Here is a 23,360-nt window from a genome sequence, read left to right on the forward strand (position 1 = left end):
TGGAGTTGAGGAAGAGACGCAGATATCAAAAACGGCGCCTTTCTAGCCTTCAGTTTGGTTCATGGGCATTTTATTATGCATTACAATTTATGTAAGGTTGTTTCATATGTATCAATATTTCTAATCTTATGGTGAAGATTAAAAAATAGTAATAATAAAAGTGAGCGATCGGAAAGAAAATAAAGGTCATGAGGTCATGCTGCATAGAAGAGCAGTTGGAGAAAAGGGTTGGTTTGTGTGACCTGCGCACCCTTCTGTCTGTCCTGCGCACCCTTCTGTCTGTCTCTCACCAGGCAGTTAAACTTACCAACATTATCAAGGCACCAACTGTCTCTTGGTGCTTCCAAGGAGAAACCACCCCCATGTCTTCAATGGTTGGAGGAAAGGGAACCCCCATGTTGCACCCAACAGACAACAGACCTCCTCCTCTTTCCCACCCGCCTTTCTCTCAGAACAGCCCATGGCGAGGGCCCCGCTGGCGTTGGCCTTCCTACCAAGCACAGGTCCCTTGAACCCCAGGCTTCTGGGAGTGTCAGGGGTCCATCCCAGCACCCCCACTGGCTGCTCTGGCTTCGTGTTTCCTAGACCCACAAGCCATGGGGGTTTCACTTTTCCCCACGGATGCTTCTCTACGTCATTGGGCTGTTGCTTCAAGCAACCGATGTCTCTGTCCCTGGTTCACACTCCACTGAGTTCAGGTTCCCCCAAGGGGGAGATGTGGGCTGGAGAGAGTAACCCTCAGGTCCTGCTCTTCCTGATGGTCCTGTAAGCCTAGCTTTAGGTGGTTTGGCCCACGTGGCAGCTGCCCTGTTCAGTTTCCTCTAATGCTCAAAGTAGATGTCTTACCATTTTGTCCAGTTAGCTACTCATTTAAAAACCTGTCTGCCACCTGGTCACAAGTCTGTACTTCCTTCAGTTGTTCCTAAAATAAACGTCTTATAACACGACTCATATTTAGAAAAATCTAAATTCAGTTATCCCCAGTGTACAAATCTGAACATTTTCACATTGATTTTTTTCCAGAAGGTAACTGTGAGGTTTACAAAAAAACCTGTAATACATGCCAAAAAGCTATTCATGATCACTGCCCCCCAACTATGGCATGATGACTCCTAATTACAAATTAACTATGTCCCTATTTCAACTTAAATTTTTTTGCCTGGATGGTTTAAAAAACAAATTAACTCCTATCAAAAGGTGGATACAACTCCCCCGGCACAGCTCAGTGGTTGAGCATCGACCTATGATCCAGGAGATCATGGATCAGGGCACATGTCCGAGTTGTGGGCTCCATCCCCAGCAGGGGGCAGTGCAGGACGCAGCCAACCAATGACTCTCATTGATGTTTCTCTCTCTCCCTCTCCCTTTCTCTCTCTGAAATCAATAAAGACATATTTTTTTAAAAAAATTAAGGTGGAAACAACTCGAATGTCCATCAGCAGATGAATGAAGAAACAAAATGTGGTATATACATACAACAGAATACCACTGACCCCTCAAAGGTTAATGAAATTCTGACACATGCCACAACATGATGAACCTCCAGAACATTATGCTAAATGAAATAAGCCAGACACAAGAGGACAAACAGTGAAAGGCTGAGGTTCCTGGAGTAGGCAAATTGTTAGAGACAGAAAGTGGGATGGTGGTTTCCAGGGACTGGGAAGGCTGAGGAATGGAGAGCTATTGCTTAATGGGTACAGAGTTTTTGTTGCAGGTGTTGAAAAGTTCTGGATATAGATAGTGGTGAAAAACAACACAGTGAATGTAGTTAATGCTACTAAACTATACATTTAAAAATTGTTAAAATGGTAAATTTCATGTATATTGTATCACAATAAAAAGATACAAGGAGAAAGAAAAGATGAGGCATTAGGGCAGGCGGGTAGGCTGAGTGGCACAGGCTGGCAGCCCTGCCTGGATGAACCCACTGCTCACGTGGGCACCCATCTGTGTGCCAGGCAGAGGCGAAAAAAAAGTCTAGTTTAACCTTAATGTCCATGATTTTTACCAAGTTCAGAATAAAACATTGGCCTTCAAATTGAACAAATTATTTATTAGCTAAAGAGAGGGGAAGGGAATTTTGGAATCTGCATTCTAGGTTTTCTTCCAGCTGGGTTCAGCCACTGACCTCTAAAATGCTCACGGCCCATGCCCTCTCTCTTTACTGTCTAGAAAACTCAGTCTCCCACACCTGCCCTAAAGGGGCCCTGCGCAAACCACAGGTCTGTACTTTGCCTTCCCTGGATCCCCCACCTCACAGCCCCAGCTCAGAAGAAACTCTATACCCAGCACACACACACACACACACACACACAGAGAGAGAGAGAGAGAGAGAGCAACACCCTCCCTCTGCCAAAGGTCCTGGCCCACAGGTGCCGACTATGACTCTCAGCTTCCTCGGGCTCGGGGCTCTTGCTCCACAGCAGAGAGACGCTGGCGCCCTCAGGGCGGCTCCTGGGGGGGGGGGGCTTGGGGCTAAACAGGGCACCTCGCTCCCCACTTTGCTGGGAAAGGGCAGGCTTGGCCCAGCAGCACCTCTCCCAATAAAGACCTCTCAACACCTTTGCTCTCTTTAGCTTTTTGTCTGCTCTTTGGGGTTTTAGAACCATCTAAACTCTTCCATTTTTTGAAGTTGAATTTTGCATAAATTATTTGAAAATGTACAATTTGGTGGCATTTAGTGCATTCACCATGTAAAACTGTCTGCTCTGAAATGATCATTCCAACACAATAATCCTTGTAACTCAGCTGAAGCGTGGAGCAGCTGAAGAAAGGATGGGCAGAGGAGAGGTTGAAGGAGAATGTTCCCGACGGGGAACAGCATGTGCGAAAGCCTCAAGCAGAAAGAGGGCATTCGTCTACTTAAAGAACTAGAGCAACTCAGTGTGGCTGGGCAGTGTGTGCAGGGGACTGGAGCAGGTGATGGGCACTCTCATTCCTGATTTTGTTTTTCAGGAGCAGAGCCCTGGCCCCTCTGGGGAGCCTGCACCAATAGGGGGGTAGGTGCCCTTTTGATGTCCTGCCATGTTGCCAGTAATTCCCTCAGCCCCCCACTTATGCCCATGTATCTCCCCTTGCCCCTCAGTCTCTCAGTTGGCTCCTGCCTGGAAGCCCCTGGAGGACAGGGACCATGTCTCTGGGTTCAGTAAAGACATTTAATTGTTACTTTAAAAACCTTTCAAAGCATCGGATTCACCGTGGACCGACTCCCTGGTCTCCAGCACCAGTGGTGCCCATGTGGGACCTCCTCCTGTGGGGCCACCTGACTGGGCCCAGGAAAGCTGATGGGGGCAGGTCCTGCCTCTTCCTGCCCCTCAGGGAGGAAGGGCCCCAGACCCCACCTCTACATATCAAAGCTGGAGCACCACCAGGGGGCACAGAAGTTTGATTTAAAAGCTAGAGTGTGGGCACCGATTCACAGGTGGTTGGGAAGGTCGAGTTTTCCATGAAGCGTGAGGGGAATGTTCAAGGCGCAGGCCTGAAGGGGGAAGATGGGCTGGCAGAGGGGACTGTGGGAGACCTCAGAGGCCAGGCAGGAAAATACTGAAATGGAGGGACAAAGCTGAGGACCATGGTCCTGGGCAACAAAATGTGTGGGCAGCTGAGCTGGTGATGAGCCGGCTGGGAAGGGTGCACGTGGCCCCACCTCACTAGATGAAGGTGTGAGGCCTGAGGGAGGTACCCATGAAAACCTGGAGTCTCTGAGCATTTGGGGACAGAGGCAGGCTCCCAGGTGTGGCAGATCTGGGAGACGTGCCAATCCCATTGTCTCTTCCAGGACACGAATTTCCCAACCTCCCTTCAGGCATGTTGGGCCACGTGACTGGGTCCCAGCCAGTGGCATGTGGGTGGCAGGACTTCTAGGTCTGGCCTGCAAGTCAGCATCCCACTGTCTGACGCTGGTGCCTTCTTCCCCTTCAGCTGAGCGACTGGGGCCAGAGCAGACTGAGGGCCTCCCTGGGCCCAACCCTTCTCACCTGCATTCACCCCACACTTCTCTCCAAGTCCCTTTCTCCTGAAACTCTGCAGCACTGAAGAGGCAGGTCCCTTTCTTCCCGCTGAGCCTGGGATGTTAGCAGATGTGAGACCTGCAGACACTTGAAAATGCATTTCCTTGTTTCTGCTTTACTTTGCTTCATGTGCAATTACCTTGAACCATGCCTGAGCAAGCCTGCTGGAACCTAAGAGAGCCCAGTCACCCTGTCACTTCAGCCAACCCCGGGACCTGTGAACAAGGCCGAGACCAAACGAGCTGTCTGGCCGAGCCCAACCTACATTGCTGACCCACAGGCTTGAGCTAAATAATATGCATTATTCTTTGTGATTGATTTTATGCAACAGTTTTTTGTCACTAGATGAATGCAATAGTGGCAACTGAAACAGACTAAGTGGAGCAGAACCACCACCATCCCCATGGGGTTTGGATGTTGACAAACAGAAGCTTTTACTGGGTTGTCACAGTGAGACTCGGGGTTAGCTTGTTACTGCTGCAGAGCCTGCCCTGACCTGATGAATCCACAAGGAAACAGATCACAGGTCCCCTCTCTGCCCTGGTGCCTGGGAGACTTGAGCAGAGGGGAACTGGTAGGTTAATTCAAATGCAGGAACAGCGATGAGCATCCAGCTTTTGGAATAGAAGTGCTCGCCCGTCTTCTGGAAGCCCATATTCTGGTACAGGGCCAGGGCGGAGTGCTGCAGGCTGCTGGTGCTGAGGACAACTTCACTGTAGCCCTGGTCTCGCGCAAACTGGAGGACGGTCCTGACCAGGGCTTTTGCTATCCCCTGGCCCCGGTGCTCCGAGGACACACTTAAGTGAAGCAGCTCCAGCTGCAGCTTCCTCAGGGTGGGCTCCTTGACGGGCAGAGCTCCCACTGTGCCCACCACCCACCCCTCACACTCAGCCACCCAGAAGCAGGAGCCACTGTCACTGAAGTAGGATTTGGTGATGTCACGCATGTCTGTGCGCAAAGAGTTGGCCACATACTCGGTCCAGGGGTATTTGGCAAGGAACCTCAGGGCAGCCAGGAGGGCGAGGCCGGCCATGAGGGCCAGAAGCCAGGATCCAGAGACCAGAAACAGGGCAAGGGGCCCCCCAAGCAAGAGCACAAGTGTTCGTGGCAGCTTCAGGATGTGGCGGAAGGTGGTGGAGACATGCTCGACTGCGCCCTTGTAGAACAAGCCCAGGACCCATTGCCGGTGGATCTCCTGGTACTTGCAGATGTGATAAGGAGCCATTTAAGGCTTGTGAGTCTGAGTGTCGATGTCCACCAGAGAGAGCCAGGTGTCCCTGCACCCCTTCCTGGCAGTCCTGGGGAAGAGAGAGGAAGCCATGTGAGAACCCCCATGTCTCCCACCTCCCAGGAGCCAGAGAGCCCTCCCCAAGGGCTTGTCTTTCTGCTGCTGCCTGAGGAAGTGGGCCACGGCCACTGCGACAAGGTGCAGGGTCAGAATGACCTGCAATTGATCCTGGCTCCATTCCTTTCTAGCCGTATGACCTTGGGCATGTCAGTTCACCTGTCTGAGCTTATTTCTTCATCTGTACAACAGGGTAAAATCAAAACATGCCTTCTGAGATTGTTCTGAGAATCTGATAAAACAACACACACAAAGCTCTGGTATATACAGTAACCCCCCTCCACCCTCTTCCCCCTTTTCCAGGCTCTTCTCTCAGCTCCTCGGTACATTGACGACACCGTGCAGCAGCCAGAGCATGTGTCCCCTACGCTTGGTCCCTCTGCAGGGTCGGCACTTTGCAGGAAGCCTGTGTTCCCAAGCACAGGTTTCAGCGAAGGCTCCTTCCCCCTTGGTTGCAAATGTTTAGGCTGCTGAGGTGGCATGAGAGCCAAACACCAAAGCTGGCCCTGCCCTGAGAGCCAGAGGAGGGTCCGGGCTCCAGGCCTCCCTCAGAGCGCTGTCCTTCCACCCGCGTGCTCTCACCTGCGACCACAAAAGCCTCGAATGTCCAGGGTGGCCTCAGCCTGTCCTCCTCCCTCAGCATCTGACTGGCGTCCAGGAAGACTGTGCAGGGCCTGCTCTACCTCTGGGGACCAGGCCCCGGAGGCCACCTCATTGGCTGGTTCCTGGATTTTTGTTAATCATCAACCTCAGTATCAAGGAGCTGGGTCATGTCAGGGCAGGGAGCCTGTTCTCCACTCACTTTTGTCATCACAGGTAATTAGCCCAGAGCTGGGGGAAGCAGGGTCTAGAAAATCTTAGGGGTCCTCCCACTTGGGGTCTGTCTACACCCCCTCCTCCCATGAGGGCTCAGGCCCAGAGCATCTGCCTCCTGGCACCTGCTTGCTCTCTAAATTTCACCCTCGGCCCTTCCACACAGAGCCTGGCCACACAGCCCTTACCCTCTGCCCTGTCATCGAGGCCAGAGTCCCAGTCCCCTGCTGGGCACACAGGGGCCTTCACAACTGGTCTTCTCCCTGCCTCGACTTTACCTGGTCTGAGAAGAATTGATCATTTGCAGTTCTCTGCACTTACTTACCTTGTTCCACCTACGTTCTTTCCTCCCTCCCTCCCTCCCTCCCTCCCTCCCTCCCTCCCTCCCTCCCTCCCTCCCTCCCTCCCTCCCTCCCTCCTTTCCTTCCTTCCTTCCTTCCTTCCTTCCTTCCTTCCTTCCTTCCTTCCTTCCTTCCTTCCTTCCTTCCTTCCTTCCTTCCTCTCATTCACAATACTATTATGTAAGATGCACCTACTGTACCCAGGCATCCTTGTCAGCCTGAGCTATGCTGACACACAGCTGACGGGCACCATCTCCAGAGAGCAGCCTGTATGTGCTCTGGTCATTGATCAGATCCTGCACGTGGCGGCTGTTAAATATTTTGCACTGAGATATACCAGTAACTAAAACAGGCAAAACCAAAACAGGTAAATTCCCTCTCTGTGGAATCATATGCTGTCTGCTGGGGGGCGAGATGGAATACTTCCCTTCCAAAAACTTAGCTGGGGCCTCCCCCCACAGAGCCTCACCTATAGACCAGGGCAGTTTCTGGCTTGATGTTTCCGTGTTTCCTGAGGCCAGCATCAACCTTTGCTCGGGATGTTACCTGATGAGTATGTGGGCCGTGCCCCGTGTGGGCACCTGGGATGAAGCAGAGAGCCCGGCCATGGAGTCTTTCACTGCAGAAGCTCCTCAGGAGCTCTCGGCTTTGGGGAGCCACCCGCCTCCTCTCCGGCCACGAGGAGGGCTGGACGGGAGACCTGCCAGCTGCTCTGAGGGAGTTTATCGGGGCCTCCCGGGGGGACCCTGGGGCAAAGCCCTGAAGGAGAGGTAGGCCTGAGCAAGGCGAGTAAAGGGGAGCTTTTCAGGCGGAGGTGCCAGAGGCGGAAGACCCTGAGCGGGACAAAGGCAAGGCTTTCAGGGAAGGTGGCCAATGCGGCTCCCGCGGGAAGGAGCACGAGGGCGGCAGGAGCCTGGCCCTGCAGAGCCTGTCCTCCAGGTTCAGGGCTTGGACGCCATTCGAAGAGCCCCCGGAGGCCATTTACATGCTTTCAGCTCAGGGGTAACACAGCCAGGGCTGTGCGGGTGTGTGTGTGTGTGTGTGTGTGTGTGTGTGTGTGTGTGTGTGTGTGTGTGTGTGACTCTGGCTATGAGTGGAGAATGGATTGGAAGAGGCAGGTATAAAAAAGTGATATAAACGGAGCCACTTTCAAATGGAGCTGGAGCTGCCGTCCCAAAGGACGTGCCTTGCACGTCTTATGCCTCAGGCCTTTGGAAGGTTAAAACAGGGCAAAATAACCTTTGCACTGAGTCTAAAGCAACTTTGTGTCCCAAAGAACTGTTTGCAAAGATAACAATAAAACAGATGTTATGATTACTGGACTGATGTCGACCAAACTGAAAATTTTAAATGTACAGAATTAGTGTCATCATGTTAGTTTATCTGCACCCATAGAAACGCCTTCCTTCTATTGATGTAATTGTTCCCCTTGCCTTTCTCATAAATACCTCTTGCCTTTGCCTCGTAATTGGAACACTGTTAGGGTTTCTGTTTGAATCAGTGGTTCCCAAATAACTATTCCTTTTGTTTTCAGTCCTCACCAGCGGATATGACTATTGATTTTAGAGGGAAAGGAAGGGAGTGAGAGAGAGAAGGCGAAACACTGATGTGAGAGAGGAACATGGATTGGTTGCCTCTCATCAGTAGCATGACTGGGAATCAAACCTGCAACCTTGTTGGTGTACTGAACAATGCTCCAACCTACTGAGCCACCCTGCTGGGGCCATTCTTCTTTTTTAATCTCAAATAAATGCTTGTTGCCACTCACTTTGGATTTTTATTTTTAGGTTAACACATTTGGTTTCAGAATTAGGGTCACCCTCATGGACTCTCACCTGCTGGAACCACTTCCATGGACTGCTGCCTCCCTGACTATGAAGCCCTCTTAGGTTTAGGCCTCCCTCCTTTATTGGTTGAGGTCCAGTGCCTTGATTTGAGATCAGGAGGAGTTTCCCCGAAGGGAGAGTTTCTTCTCTCAAGGGGGAGGAGGGTGTCGATTGCCCCAGGGACAATTGTCCTGGTGCCAGCACGTGTTGGGATCCCACAAGAGCTTGCTACTGTATGTGAAAGAATCTCCATCCCCCCTCAGGAGGGGCATTTCACACTTGTGAGAATTACCATGGGGGTGAGCAGCTTACAGGGGTTTCCCTGATGGGCATGCTCTTTTGTTTCCTTTTCATCTTTGTCTATTATGTTGTTTGTCCTAAACAATTTCATAAAGAGAGAAATTCAAACCTTTCTGTGACAATGGAAAGCATTCTTTGATCGATAAGCAGAAGCTTCTAAGAGACAAAATATTTTCTTATTTAATCACCTACCTTTTTGACTGCAGCATTTAAAGCATTTATATTTAAAGTGATTATTGACAGATATGTATTTATTGCCATTTTATTCTTTTAACTATGTTCCTCTGTGTTTTCCTTCCTCCCCCTCCTCCTCCTTACAGAAGACCCTTTAACATTTCTTGTAAGACTGGTTTGGTAGGAACAGACTCCTTTAGCTTTTTCCTGTCTGTGAAGCTCTTTATTTCTCCTTCAGTTTTAAATGACAGCCTTGCTGGGTTGTAGGTCCTTGCTTTTCATCACTTTTAATATTTTGTGCCAGTCCCTTCTGGCCTGAAATGTTTCTGTTGAGAAATCAGCTGACACTTTTATGGGAGCTCCCTTGTAGGTAACTAACTGTCTTTCTCTTGCACCTTTTAAGATTCTCTCTTTGTCTTCAACCTTTTGTATTTTAATTATGATGTGTCTTGGTGTGGGCCTCTTGGGGTTCATCTTTTTTGGACTCTCAGCACTTTTTGGACTTGTATGTCGTTTTCCTTCACTAGGTTAGGGAAGTTTTCACTCATTATTTCTTCAAATAGGTTCTCAATCCCTTCCCCTCTCTCTCTCCTCCTTCTTTTAATTCCCTTACATAAATTATATTAGACAATAAAGTTGCTCTTGATTGTATCCTAGCTAAGTAAGGTGGGGTTTACTCTGTTGATAATACCTCTTGTCGTACTTGGATAAAACACCTCTGATAAAAATTAAGATGAAACTAGATAAAATCTGGACACAAACCAAATGCAGTGTCCCCTAATATCTCCTAGTTCTTTAATACGTTCACCTGGCTATTGTCAGGCATTGTCTCTTGGTGGGTCAGATCTATTCTTCAAGTTTAACTGAACAGTTTGTTTGCTATTATAGACAATTTTGTTATTATAAAACTTTATTAGTTTTGCATATCTCCATGTTATAAAAACACCACTCTGATAATGGTTGCTCTATGTTCTGAGATAATCACAAAGGCCTCTGAGACTTCATATGAAAAACCTCGGGAAACTGCAATGTTTGCCCTTAAAGAAACATGGCAGGAACGCCTTCCTCTGTTCTGGCTTTCTTGTTGCTCAAATGTGGCCTAAAGCTTAAGAAAAAATACAACCTCTTTTCCTCTTACGTGGGGCATGACATACCAGGAATGAGCCTTCCTGGTGGCGAGGGACCGACCAGAGCATGACAGACCCAAAATGAGCCATCCTGACAATGGAAGACCAATGACACTTTTAATAACTGATCAGTGTTGCTTTTGTATGGTTGATCGGCAATGCTTTCAAGGGAAGATCTTGATCAAAAGGGGGAAAATGTAAAAAAATAATATAAATGGAGCCACTTTATTTTTTATTGATTTTAGAGAGAAGGAGGAGTGGGGGGAGAGAGAGAGAGAGAGATCAACATGTTGTTCACTTACTTATGCATTCATTGGTTGATTCTTGTGTGTGCCCTGACCGTGGATCGAACTTACAACCCTGGTCTATCAGGATGATGCTCTAACCAGCTGAGCTACCAGGCCAGGGCCTAAATGGAGCCGCTTTAAAACAGAGTTGCAGCTGCCACCCCAGAGGAACTGCCTTGCATGTCTCATGCCTCAGCTCTTTGGAATGTTAAAACAGGAGAAACTAGCTTTTCACTGGATCTAAGGCAACATTGGGTCCTGAAGAATTGTTTGCAAAGATAACAAGAAAGCAGGTATTATGGCTGCTGGACTGACGCTACCTCACTGAAAACTAAAAACATTGTTCAGATTTAGCATCGCTGTTAGTTTATCTGCACCCACAGAAACGTCTTCCTTCTATGATGTAATTGCTCCCCTTCCCTTTCTCATAAACAGCCCTTGCCTTTGTCTCCTAACTGGAACACTATTTGGGCTTCTGCTGAATGGGCTCTTCCAGAATAACCATTCTCTTCTGATATCAAATAAATGTTTGTTGCCTTTCACTTTGGACTTTTCTTTTTAGGTTAACACAAGAATGGAGGGAGATATCCCCCAACATCACGCCCACCCTGTACCCAACCCCCGAGCCTAGTGCCGTGGTTCAGGCGAAAAGGGGCCCCCAGGTACAGATAGGCAGGTTGTTCGCTGTGCAAGAGCACCTGGGCAAGGAGGGCAGGTGGAACCTAAGTGGAGCCTTACTCCACTTACCACGCCATGAGCTCTGGCACGGAGCTGAGTCTGGTCAAAGAAAACGCACCCTTTTCTTATTTGCTCAAAGGCATCGCTGCCCAACTAACTGTTCATCCAGTGGGCTGTGTTTGCATGAAGGGGATGCCTAGTTCACATATTTTATATTCACAAAGGAGCTGTCTGGGCTAGCAGACACCTTGCGAGAGAAAGTGGTGTGTTGGACAGGAGTGGGGTGACGGAGATGGTGAGGCCTGGCTTCCTGGGGGTGCGCTTTGGGCGAAGAAATGGCAGGAGTTAGTAACAATCCGAATGGGAATGAGGGCGAGGGCGGGATCCGGGATGACAGCCAGGGCTTTAGCAAGAGCTTCTAGGAGGACACTGGAAAAAGTCCAGACTGGAGAGAAAGGTCGTGGCTGCCCCTAAAGGTGCCATCACAGCCTTCCTATTCGGAAACCACAGCTGGCAGCTGGAAGCCAGCCCGCGGATGGAGACTGCCAAGGCTGCGGGGCTTGGCACCAGAAAAGGCACAGGGTAGAGTTTCATTAACGTGAAGTCTGGGTCTTGAGTCCATGGGCATTTGTCACATTGTTTTCTGTACACTTTTAATATTTTATTTAAACATTTCAGTGTTGAGCAAAATTTGAACTGGAAATCAAAAGAGAACAAAGTACGGTGGAGTATTCCTCGTGAGTCTAATATTAACCCCAGTGGTCAGCTGAAGGGACAAAGGTCTGTGCTGTCCCTGCCCCCCACCTTTGAAGCCTGCGCCCTCACCAGGCTTCTGCGGCCTCCTGCAAACCCTGCGGCCTCGGTTGACATTCAGGCTTTTTCCACCGTTCCTCCCAGCCACCAACATTCACGATCAGGATGTATCGACACGAAAATATCGTCCAAGTACAGTGCCAACAATAAAAGGTTATATAACAGCATGTCTTCATTCATTTTTTGGACTAATTTAACTGAAAAAGAATATATACACACGCGCGAGCAGAGAGAAGGCCTGAGTGGTGACCGCAAATGCTGGCAGCAGTTACCGCCAGAGAGGACTTGGGGTGACTGATTCTCTGCGAGGGGGTGAGGTCTGGAAGCCTCAGCGCGCTCCAGGCTCCCGGCTCCGCGGTCAGACATTGAAACTGAGGCTTGGGTGTCTGCCTGGCTCGGCCTCAGCTGCCTCTAGAGCCTGGAGGGACCCAGTTAATACGTGGACTCCTAAGGGCAAGACAGGTGTGTTATTTTATTCTATTATTGTATTTCTTTAATTAACCATCTTAATTATGTACAATTCACTGGCATTTAGTACATTCACGATGTGCAACCGCCACCTCTATCTAGTTCCAAAGCATTTTCACCGCCCCGGAGGGAAACCTCTTGCCCAATGAACAGTTACTCCCAGTCTCCCTCCTCCCCAGCACCGGGCAGCCGCCCATCTGCTTTGTGTCTAAGGACTGACCTGTTCTGGATGTTTCACACGAATGGAATCGTGCACTGTGTGAATTTTACGTTCAGCTTCTTTCTCTTTGCGTTTTCAAGGTTCGCCCATGTTGTACCACGTGTCAGTGCTTCACTGCCTTTTATGGAAGATAGTATTCGGTTGTACGGAGAGACAGCTTTTGTTTATCCCCTCACCCCCTGATGGACATTTGGGGTGCTTTCACCTTTTGGCTCTTGTGGATACTGCTGCGATGAACATTTCCATGTGCAAGCAGCTGTGTGAACACCTGCTTTCAATTCTTTTGGTAATACCTAGGAGTGGAATTGGAGGGTCATAGGGTAACTATGTTTGACATTTTGAGGAACTGCCAAACTGTTGTCCAAAATAGCTGCACTGCTTTAATTTTCCACCAAGGACTCTTGTTTTAGTTTATTGTCTGCCTCAGTACCACTGCCTGGGACGCACAGGGCAGAGAGAGCTGGCATTCCCTGGGAGGTTAGATGCCCGGCACTGTGAGAAAGAGATGTTTCTATTTTATTTTATTTTTTTATTTTGAGAGGAGAGAAACAGAGAAAGACATCAATGCCTCCTGCACATGACTTGACCAGGGATTGACCCTGCAACCTAGGTATGTGCCCTAACTGGGGATCAAACCCGCAACCTTTTGGTGCATGGGACAATCTCCAACCAACTGAGCCACCGCCCAGGGCCTATGCTATGCTATTTGATATTCACAACAGCTTAAGAGCTCAGGTTGGTATTAATGTCCCCATTTTACAAATGGGAAACTGAGGCCCGGAAAGCTGAGACAACCTACCCAAGGGCCCACCCCATCTGGCAGGGTGGGAACTCAGGCCTGGGCAGCTCTGCCTCCAAGGCCCGCTTGTGTCTTTCTCAGCACCACACGCTCACCCCACAGGCAGGTGTGTCCGACAAGCGTTTGATGAGTTAGTGGAAAACACTGTGAGGAAAACCAGCTCTGCCTGGTGTAAGATTCATCCCTGGAGCCCCATCAAGCCCATCCTAACACCAGTAAGTAGTCAGGCCACACTTGGCCTAATTCTGATACGTGACTAAGGCTCTGGCCTTTCCTCGGGATCCAGTGTGGGGCCGTCTTCTCCACAAAGGCTTCTGACCACTCCCAACCAGATGGATCTGGTATCCACTCCCTTCTCGAAGCCTTTGCACTTCTCATCAAGGACTTCTTCGCTATCAAATTGTTGCTTCTTCTTTTTTTCTCAAATTGTTATTTCTTAATAAATAACTGTTAACTTACTACAATTAATTCTACTCACCATTAACAGGGACAAGTACCTTGATAAACTGTTTTATTTATCTACTGTCCATAGGCACTTGATTAAAGTAGGTAATTATATATATGTATTTTTTATTATTTTGAGATTTATTCATCTCACACATATCAATAGTGTGTTCACTCCTTTTTGTCGCCTGGTAGAATTCCAGTCTCCTGCTCCCCTGCCCTTCCAGACCCGAGCAGAAGTCAAGGGGAAGGGAGACTCTTGCCATTACATAAAACCTCACCCATCAAATTAAACAAAATATCAGCTAAAGAAAGGTGAAGGGAAGTTTGGAATCTGCATTCTAGGTTTTCTTCCAGCTGGGTTCAGCCACTGACCTCTAAAATGCTCACGGCCCATGCCCTCTCTCTTTACTGTCTAGAAAACTCAGTCTCCCACACCTGCCCTAAAGGGGCCCTGCGCAAACCACAGGTCTGTACGTTGCCTTCCCTGGATCCCCCACCTCACAGCCCCAGCTCAGAAGAAACTCTACACCCAGCACACACACACACACACACACACACACACACACACACGCACGCACGCACGCACACACACAGAGCTACACCCTCCCTCTGCCAAAGGTCACGGCCCATAGGCGCCGACTATGACTCTCAGCTTCCTCGGGCTCGGGGCTCTTGCTCCACAGCAGAGAGAGACGAGGGCACCCTCAGGGAGGCTCCTATCGGGGGGGCTTGGGGCTAAACCTCGCTCCCCACTTTGCTGGGTAAGGGCAGGCTCGACGCAGCAGCCCCTCCCCCGATAAAGACCTCTCAACACCTCTGCTCTCTCCAAACTTTTCTGCCCTCCTCATGAATTAAGGAGCCACCTAATATTCTTTTTTTCCTGGTTTTTAAAAACTAGCATAAAATTATTTTAAAATGTCCAGTGGAGTTTAGTACATTCACTATGTTGTACGGCGACCTATATTACGTCTTAAAACATGCTAATCACCCCGAAAGGAAGCCTGCACTCACTAAGTCATCGTTCCCTATTCCCCTCCGCCCTTGGCAACACTTGCCAACCCCCTACACGGTCTTGATAATCTCCTTGGAAATTTCCACGCTTTGGTCTCCGATCCCACAGTAAAATGTCTTACCTGTCACATCTGGTACCTCCATCGGAAGCTACAGTTGAATCCCTGTTACCCTGAGGCCACTATCTTGACCCAACCATCCTCCAGTTCACAAACACGGGTGCCTTCACCTCACAGCTTTGGACCCCTTACATGGATCCTTCAGGAAAAAACTGCTTACAAAGCTGTGGCGCAGCCTGGCCGGCCTGGCTCAGCGGTTGAGCATTGACCTGGGATCCAGGAGATTGAGGTTCGGTTCCCGGTCAGGGCACATGCCCGGGTTGCAGGTTCGATCCCCAGCAGGGGGCGCGCAGGAGGCAGCTGATCAATGACTCTCATCATTGATGTTTCTCTCTCTCTCTCTCCCTCTCCCTTCCTCTCTCTGTAATCAATAAAGATATATTAAAAAAAAAAAGCTGTGGCACAGCCCTAGCCAGTTTTGCTCAGTGGTTAGAGTGTCAGCCCGCAGATTGAAGGGTCCCAGGTTCAATCCCAGCCAAGGGCATGTACCTCTATTTGGGACTCCATTCCCAGCCCCAGTCAGAGCCCGTGCAGGTGACAACCAATCGATGTGTCTCTCTCACACTGATGTCTCTCTCTTAAATTGATGTTTCTCCCTCTCTCTCTCTCTCTCTCTCTCCCTTTCTCTCTCTCTTCCACACTCTCTGTAATGCAAAGGAAAAAATATCCTCAGGTAAGGATTAAAAAAAAAAAAGCCGTGGCACATATATACAATGGAATATTACTTGGCCATAAAAAAGAATGAAACCTTACTATTTGTGACAGCATGGACGGACCTAGAGGGTATTATGTTAAGTGAAATAAGTCAGACAGAGAAAGACAAATACCATATGATTTCACATATATGTGGAATCTAAAGAACAATATAAACAAACAAAATAGAAACAGACTCATAGATACAGAAAACAGGCTGATGGTTGTCACAGGGGGTGGGGGTTAGGGGATGGGTGAAAAAGGTGAAGGGATTAAGAAGTACAAATGGTAGTCACAAAATAGTCACAGGATGTAAGGTACAGCATACAGAACATAGTCAATAATATTGTAATAACTATGTATGGTGTCACATGGGTACTGGCAATATCAGGGGGATCACTTTGTAAAGTATGTGATTGTCTAACCACTATCTGGATACCTGAAACTAACACAAAACATTTTTTTTTTTTTTAAATATATCTTTATTGATTTCAGAGAGAGGAAAGGAGAGGGAGAGAGAGAGATAGAAACATCGGTGATGAGAGAGTCATTGATCGAGCCTGCAACCCGGGAATGTGCCCTGACCAGGAATCGAACCCCGATCGCCTGGATCCCAGGTCGATGCTCAACCGCTGAGCCACGTCCGGCCAGGCCAACACAAAACATTTTGAATGTAAACTGTAATAGGTCCGGCCAGGCGTGGCTCAGGGGTTGAGCATCGACTTAGGATCCAGGAGATCAAGGTTTGATTCCCGGTCAGGGCACATGCCCGGGTTGTGGGCTCGATCCCCAGTAGGGGGCTTGCAGGAGGCAGCCGGTCAATGACTCTCATCATTGATGTCTCTCTCTCCTCTCTCTCTCCCTTCCTCTCTCTGAAATCAATAAAGATATATTTAAAAAAAACTGTAATAGAAAAATAAAATTTTAAAAAAGACTCCAGTGGCAGTGTGGATTTGGTCTGGGGAAGATGGGCCAAGGAGTAACCAGCCTGGGTGGGCTGGCCTCTGTTCCTGCTGTTAGACCACATCAGCCCCATCACTGGGCCAACTAGGCAGTAGGAAGGTTGGACCAAAAGGAGACCCTGCCTTCCTCTGCCTAAGGTGGAGCGGAGGCCCATGGGAGGCTGGTGCCATGCTGCATTTAGAAGAAAACTGTCAGGGATTAATGGAAAGGTGCTAACATTACCTTGTGAGCACAATAACCTCCATATTTACACTGATTTTGAACAAGCTTCCAGGCAATATCCTGCTGCTGGTCTGGGGACTACCCTTTGATTAGCAGGCACTAAATAGCTGTATCTGCCAGAATAGAGGTAGATGAACTGCTTCCTCTCCGCTCGAAGGTTGCCTCCCCAACCCAATTACCCCTGTCACTCAGCTGAAAAGTGTAGGAATCGAACAGACATAGAGGATGGGCGGAGGAGAGGTTGAAGGAGAAGGTTCCGGACAGAGGGAACAGCATGTGCGAAGGCCTCAAGCACAAAGAGAGCTTTATTAATTTATTTATTAATTTATTAATTAATTAATTTATTTATTTTCCTCACCTGAGGATATATTTATTGATTTGAGAGAGGGAGAGAGAAACATCAGTATGAGAAATATTGATTATGGTTGCCTCATGTAAGTGCACTGACCAGGGATCAAATCCTCAACCGAAGCAGACAAACGCTCCAACCAACTGAGCCACCCAGTCAGGGCAAGAACTTCCATTTACTGAAAGAACTAGAGCAACTCAGTGTGGCTGGGCAGTGTGTGCAGGGGACTGGAGCAGGTGATGGGCACTCTCATTCCTGATTTTGTTTTTCAGGAGCAGAGCCCTGGCCCTCTGGGGAGCCTGCACCAATAGAGGGGTAGGTGCCCTTTGGATGTCCTGCCAGTAATTCCCTCAGCCTCCCACTTATGCCCATGTATCTCCCCTTGCCCCTCAGTCTCTCAGTTGGCTCCTGCCTGGAAGCCCCTGGAGGACAGGGACCATGTCTCTGGGTTCAGTAAAGACATTTAATTGTTACTTTAAAAACCTTTCAAAGCATCGGATTCACCGTGGACCGACTCCCTGGTCTCCAGCACCAGTGGTGCCCATGTGGGACCTCCTCCTGTGGGGCCACCTGACTGGGCCCAGAAAAGCTGATGGGGGCAGGTCCTGCCTCTTCCTGCCCCTCAGGGAGGAAGGGCCCCAGACCCCACCTCTACATATCAAAGCTGGAGCACCACCAGGGGGCACAGAAGTTTGATTTAAAAGCTAGAGTGTGGGCACCGATTCACAGGTGGTTGGGAAGGTCGAGTTTTCCATGAAGCGTGAGGGGAATGTTCAAGGCGCAGGCCTGAAGGGGGAAGATGGGCTGGCAGAGGGGACTGTGGGAGACCTCAGAGGCCAGGCAGGAAAATACTGAAATGGAGGGACAAAGCTGAGGGCCATGGTCCTGGGCAACAAAACGTGTGGGCAGCTGAGCTGGTGATGAGCCGGCTGGGAAGGGTGCACGTGGCCCCACCTCACTAGATGAAGGTGTGAGGCCTGAGGGAGGTACCCATGAAAACCTGGAGTCTCTGAGCATTTGGGGACAGAGGCAGGCTCCCAGGTGTGGCAGATCTGGGAGACGTGCCAATCCCATTGTCTCTTCCAGGACACGAATTTCCCAACCTCCCTTCAGGCATGTTGGGCCACGTGACTGGGTCCCAGCCAGTGGCATGTGGGTGGCAGGACTTCTAGGTCTGGCCTGCAAGTCAGCATCCCACTGTCTGACGCTGGTGCCTTCTTCCCCTTCAGCTGAGCGACTGGGGCCAGAGCAGACTGATGGCCTCCCTGGGCCCAACCCTTCTCACCTGCATTCACCCCACACTTCTCTCCAAGTCCCTTTCTCCTGAAACTCTGCAGCACTGAAGAGGCAGGTCCCTTTCTTCCCGCTGAGCCTGGGATGTTAGCAGATGTGAGACCTGCAGACACTTGAAAATGCATTTCCTTGTTTCTGCTTTACTTTGCTTCATGTGCAATTATCTTGAACCATGCCTGAGCAAGCCTGCTGGAACCTAAGAGAGCCCAGTCACCCTGTCACTTCAGCCAACCCCGGGACCTGTGAACAAGGCCGAGACCAAACGAGCTGTCTGGCCGAGCCCAACCTACATTGCTGACCCACAAGCTTGAGCTAAATAATATGCATTATTCTTTGTGATTGATTTTATGCAACAGTTTTTTGTCACTAGATGAATGCAATAGTGGCAACTGAAACAGACTAAGTGGAGCAGAACCACCACCATCCCCATGGGGTTTGGATGTTGACAAACAGAAGCTTTTACTGGGTTGTCACAGTGAGACTCGGGGTTAGCTTGTTACTGCTGCAGAGCCTGCCCTGACCTGATGAATCCACAAGGAAACAGATCACAGGTCCCCTCTCTGCCCTGGTGCCTGGGAGACTTGAGCAGAGGGCAACCTGTAGGTTAACTGAACTATATGAACAGCGATTAGCCTGTTAATCATGGAATTGAAGTATTGGCCGGTCTTCTGGAAGCCCATATTCTGGTACAGGGCCAGGGCGGAGTGCTGCAGGCTGCTGGTGCTGAGGACAACTTCACTGTAGCCCTGGTCTCGCGCAAACTGGAGGACGGTCCTGACCAGGGCTTTTGCTATCCCCTGGCCCCGGTGCTCCGAGGACACACTTAAGTGAAGCAGCTCCAGCTGCGGCTTCCTCAGGGTGGGCTCCTTGACGGGCAGAGCTCCCACTGTGCCCACCACCCACCCCTCACACTCAGCCACCCAGAAGCAGGAGCCACTGTCACTGAAGTAGGATTTGGTGATGTCACGCATGTCTGTGCGCAAACAGTTGGCCACATACTCGGTCCAGGGGTATTTGGCAAGGAACCTCAGGGCAGCCAGGAGGGCGAGGCCGGCCATGAGGGCCAGAAGCCAGGATCCAGAGACCAGAAACAGGGCAAGGGGCCCCCCAAGCAAGAGCACAAGTGTTTGTGGCAGCTTCAGGATGTGGCGGAAGGCGGTGGGGGCGTGCTCAATCATGCCCTGGGAGAACAAGCCCAGGACCCATTGCCGGTGGATCTCCTGGTATTTGCGGATGTGATAAGGAGCCATTTAAGGCTTGTGAGTCTTAGTCTCAAAGTCCACCAGAGAGAGCCAGCTGTCCCTGCACCCCTTCCTGGCAGTCCTGGGGAAGAGAGAGGAAGCCATGTGAGAACCCCCATGTCTCCCACCTCCCAGGAGCCAGAGAGCCCTCCCCAAGGGCTTGTCTTTCTGCTGCTGCCTGAGGAAGTGGGCCACGGCCACTGCGACAAGGTGCAGGGTCAGAATGACCTGCAATTGATCCTGGCTCCATTCCTTTCTAGCCGTATGACCTTGGGCATGTCAGTTCACCCGTCTGAGCTTATTTCTTCATCTGTACAACAGGGTAAAATCAAAACATGCCTTCTGAGATTGTTCTGAGAATCTGATAAAACAACACACACAAAGCTCTGGTATATACAGTAACCCCCCTCCACCCTCTTCCCCTTTTCCAGGCTCTTCTCTCAGCTCCTCGGTACATTGACGACACCGTGCAGCAGCCAGAGCATGTGTCCCCTACGCTTGGTCCCTCTGCAGGGTCGGCACTTTGCAGGAAGCCTGTGTTCCCAAGCACAGGTTTCAGCGAAGGCTCCTTCCCCCTTGGTTGCAAATGTTTAGGCTGCTGAGGTGGCATAAGAGCCAAACACCAAAGCTGGCCCTGCCCTGAGAGCCAGAGGAGGGTCCGGGCTCCAGGCCTCCCTCAGAGCGCTGTCCTTCCACCCGCGTGCTCTCACCTGCGACCACAAAAGCCTCGAATGTCCAGGGTGGCCTCAGCCTGTCCTCCTCCCTCAGCATCTGACTGGCGTCCAGGAAGACTGTGCAGGGCCTGCTCTACCTCTGGGGACCAGGCCCCGGAGGCCACCTCATTGGCTGGTTCCTGGGCTTTTGTTAATCATCAATCTCAGTATCAAGGAGCTGAGTCATGTCAGGGCAGGGAGCCTGATCTCAGTCACCTCTTGCCAGGGTCCAGCCCCAGGGGTCATGGGGTCCCCAAAGGTGTGGACAGCATCGGCGAAGAATGAACGACACAGAGACAGCGTTCAGAGCATGAGGACAATCAGCTTCTCTCTTTATTGCCTTGCTACAACTCTCTTTATACTACTTGATTTTATTGCTGGTTAAACAACGTAACATCATGGGTTGCTCTGGTTTCTGTCTTAACCCTTCACAGTTAATGTTTATACCTTCTATCTGGCCTTTGCTAAAGAATTTATCTCTGTTCAGCTATGTTGATTTTAGTCTCATCTATTATTTATATTTCTATACGCTAGTCTACAGGTTAATCTCTAGTTTGTTATTTCTATTCTAAAGTTACTAATTTATTGCTCTACCATATAGCTAAAAGGGAAATAACTACCGCCTGGCGCCTACTCGGAGTCCCTCCCTGACACTCCCCGAAGCAGCCCGTCAGATGCGGGAACTGCCTGCCTGATTTACACCCGCATTTTCGAAGTTGTCCATGCAAAGCCTTTTTCACCTTCTCATCTAACAGGCACCAAGCATCTAAAGGCTTCTTGGCCTTTCTAAGAAGCTCGGGATGTTTTGTCTGTTTGCCTTTGTAATTAACTATGCAGTGTCCGTCCTCGTTGTAATATCCCGTGTATGACAAGGGTTCAGGTGTAGGTGGAAATAATCTCCTTGTGGGGATTCCCAGAGTTTTCCATTACTATAAACATCCCCAGTAATACATTCCTTGTGGGAACTCACTGGTGGCCTCCCTGTAGATGGCCCTGCCCCTCCGAGTCAGCAGGGGCCCCAACGCAGGCCTCTTCCCTGGTGGGAAGGCCCCCGGGGCAGTGGGCCTAACAAGTCCTAACTCTTCTGCTGACAGTCTGAGTCTGAATTCCTTAAGCGACACATGATATTTTTGCAATGCTTGGGGCTTTTACTGAATCATTGTCTTTTCCAGTCCCATACGAGTCCCCTGCTAGGGAAAAGTTTCCAGCTAGGGCAATGCCCTTTTCTGGTGCAGTGACTCGGGTAAGGACACAGAGCGTTAGAAAGGGGAACAAGCATAGGAAGAGGGATATGCCATATACACCAAGTCCCATGGAGCACTGGCTGTGCAGATGTCTCCTCCTTGAAGGACTGTGTCAAGCAGCAAGGATGGAACGGCTTCCGGCCACCTCTGTGATGCCAGGAATTAGGGCATGAAGAGGGGGTTGGCAGGCTCTGGAACAACCTAAAAAGAAGGCACAGGGCTTATGAGAGTCCTTGTAGTTTTGAGTGTGTGTTGGGGGTAGTGGATGGGGGATTAAAGACCCTTCCCCTGAGGTGATTCAGCTCAAAATTGGGGAGATATGGAACAACAGTGATCACCTGGGCAACAGAACCCATTTCCCACCTCATTCCAGAGCCTGGGGGAGAAAGCCAGCTTTTTGCTTTAATATGCAATCCTTGACTTAGGACCCAAACTGATAGCGGCACTTATAATTTCCAAAGATTGAGCACCTGAATAAATCTGAAATATAATTATATTACTTATAAAATTATAGAACACATATACTTATGTGAGCAGGGGTTTAAGTTTCTTTTTTCCTTAAGTTTCTTTCTCCTAGGCCTTTGGGCCTATACACTCCCCTTGATCCCGGACAAAGCAGTTAAGGAGGTAATGCAGCTCTGAACAATGAGTTAAGATATCACCTTATCGAGACATCGCCAGATGACCAAGAACAAAAGTGACCCCTGCGAACTTCCAGGACGGCACGTAGCTGCATCCCATCCCCAGCCTCAGTTTGCCCCATTTCCCTATGTAACCCGATCTCTCAGGCCACTCCTTAAGACAGGTTCTGGATGCTCATATGCGCCCTGTCTTCTTGGTTGGCCGCCTTCTCAATAAACACCTTATATGATTCAACCCTGCCTCCCCTGAATTGGACACAGCCACAGGCAGCCCGAACCCCACTGGGGTTTCCTGGTAACAAAACCATGTGGTCTACCAAACTGCATCCCTTCCCTGTAGGCTCGAACTACAGGTGCTTTTGCTGGTGGAGCACTGGGCTCTGGAGCCACCAGTTTAGTGTAAAGGACACTGTTCCTGACTTGGCTGAAAAGGACTTTCTCTGAAAGTCTCGGGGAGCTTATGTTCACTTCTTTCCCAGGAAATAGTGTTGCTTTGTTTGTTTGTTTCTTCCTGTTAGAATGAGCTGAAAACACTGCAGTTACAGAAACCTGTAAAACCGCTCTTCATGACATGCAAACTAATGAGCATGAGATTTCTGCTTCACTAGTAGGCCAGCATCTCAAAATGTCAAAAATGCTTAAAAGTTAAGAGGCATTGCAGAGATCGCCACGCTTGTACTCAGCTACTGGGAGTGCAAAATGGCACCTTTCTGGTGTTAAAAGCCATTAAGGAACACATGTCTCTTCCCCAGTAATTCCACTTCAGGGAAGCTGTCCTAAAGAAAGAGAAACGTGCACCAACACTCGCAAAAGGGAGGCGAAAATTTGAAAGCAACACAAATGTGTAATAATGGAATCACGTGTGTATGTTACACATGGATAAAACGAACGTGTTTGTGAGGGCCTGGGAGAGGCGGTGCGATGAAGTCATTGGGAGCACAGCATCTGGGGTCTCGCAGATCTGCAATTTAACCCTGACCACAGGGTTAAATTGAGCTTTGGGGGAAGGGTCAACTCTCTTAGCTTCAGGGGACACATGAGTTTATAATGGAGGGGTCTGGGGTACCTCCTGAACCAAGGGATCAAACTTCGTATCACCGATGTGGGGGCTGACTGACATGTACCCTTTGATGACATGCAGCAGGAAGGTCACAAAATCAATCTATTATCCCCAAAAATATTTGAACTGACTCAATCATGAACAACAACTGACTGTGGAA

At 49.6% G+C, this 23,360-nt stretch overlaps 1 protein-coding gene and 1 pseudogene across 2 annotated transcripts; both read right to left on the minus strand.

Moving 5' to 3' along the window:
• Positions 1–4,109: 4,109 nt before the first annotated feature.
• On the minus strand, positions 4,110–6,016 carry LOC308566580 (putative N-acetyltransferase 8B pseudogene; annotated as a pseudogene). Its single transcript, XR_014000654.1, has 2 exons — positions 5,941–6,016; positions 4,110–5,311 (listed from the first exon to the last, which is right to left on the minus strand). The product of XR_014000654.1 is annotated as a putative N-acetyltransferase 8B pseudogene (transcript).
• A 10,995-nt stretch (positions 6,017–17,011) lies between these two features.
• LOC308566386 (putative N-acetyltransferase 8B) lies at positions 17,012–20,337 on the minus strand. Its single transcript, XM_081156615.1, has 2 exons — positions 20,253–20,337; positions 17,012–19,624 (listed from the first exon to the last, which is right to left on the minus strand). The coding sequence occupies exon 2, from the start codon at positions 19,549–19,551 to the stop codon at positions 18,847–18,849; it is 705 nt and encodes a 234-aa protein (XP_081012741.1). The 5' UTR covers positions 19,552–19,624; positions 20,253–20,337; the 3' UTR covers positions 17,012–18,846.
• Positions 20,338–23,360: the final 3,023 nt, after the last annotated feature.

The sequence above is a fragment of the Miniopterus schreibersii genome, assembly GCF_964146895.1.
Source record: "Miniopterus schreibersii genome assembly, chromosome: 13".
NCBI classification, from domain to species: Eukaryota; Metazoa; Chordata; class Mammalia; order Chiroptera; family Miniopteridae; genus Miniopterus; species Miniopterus schreibersii.

What these genes read in the sequence shown, in the direction of transcription:
- LOC308566386 (XM_081156615.1), bottom strand. Translation starts at nt 19,551, where the DNA reads ATGGCTCCTTATCACATCCGCAAATACCAGGAGATCCACCGGCAATGG.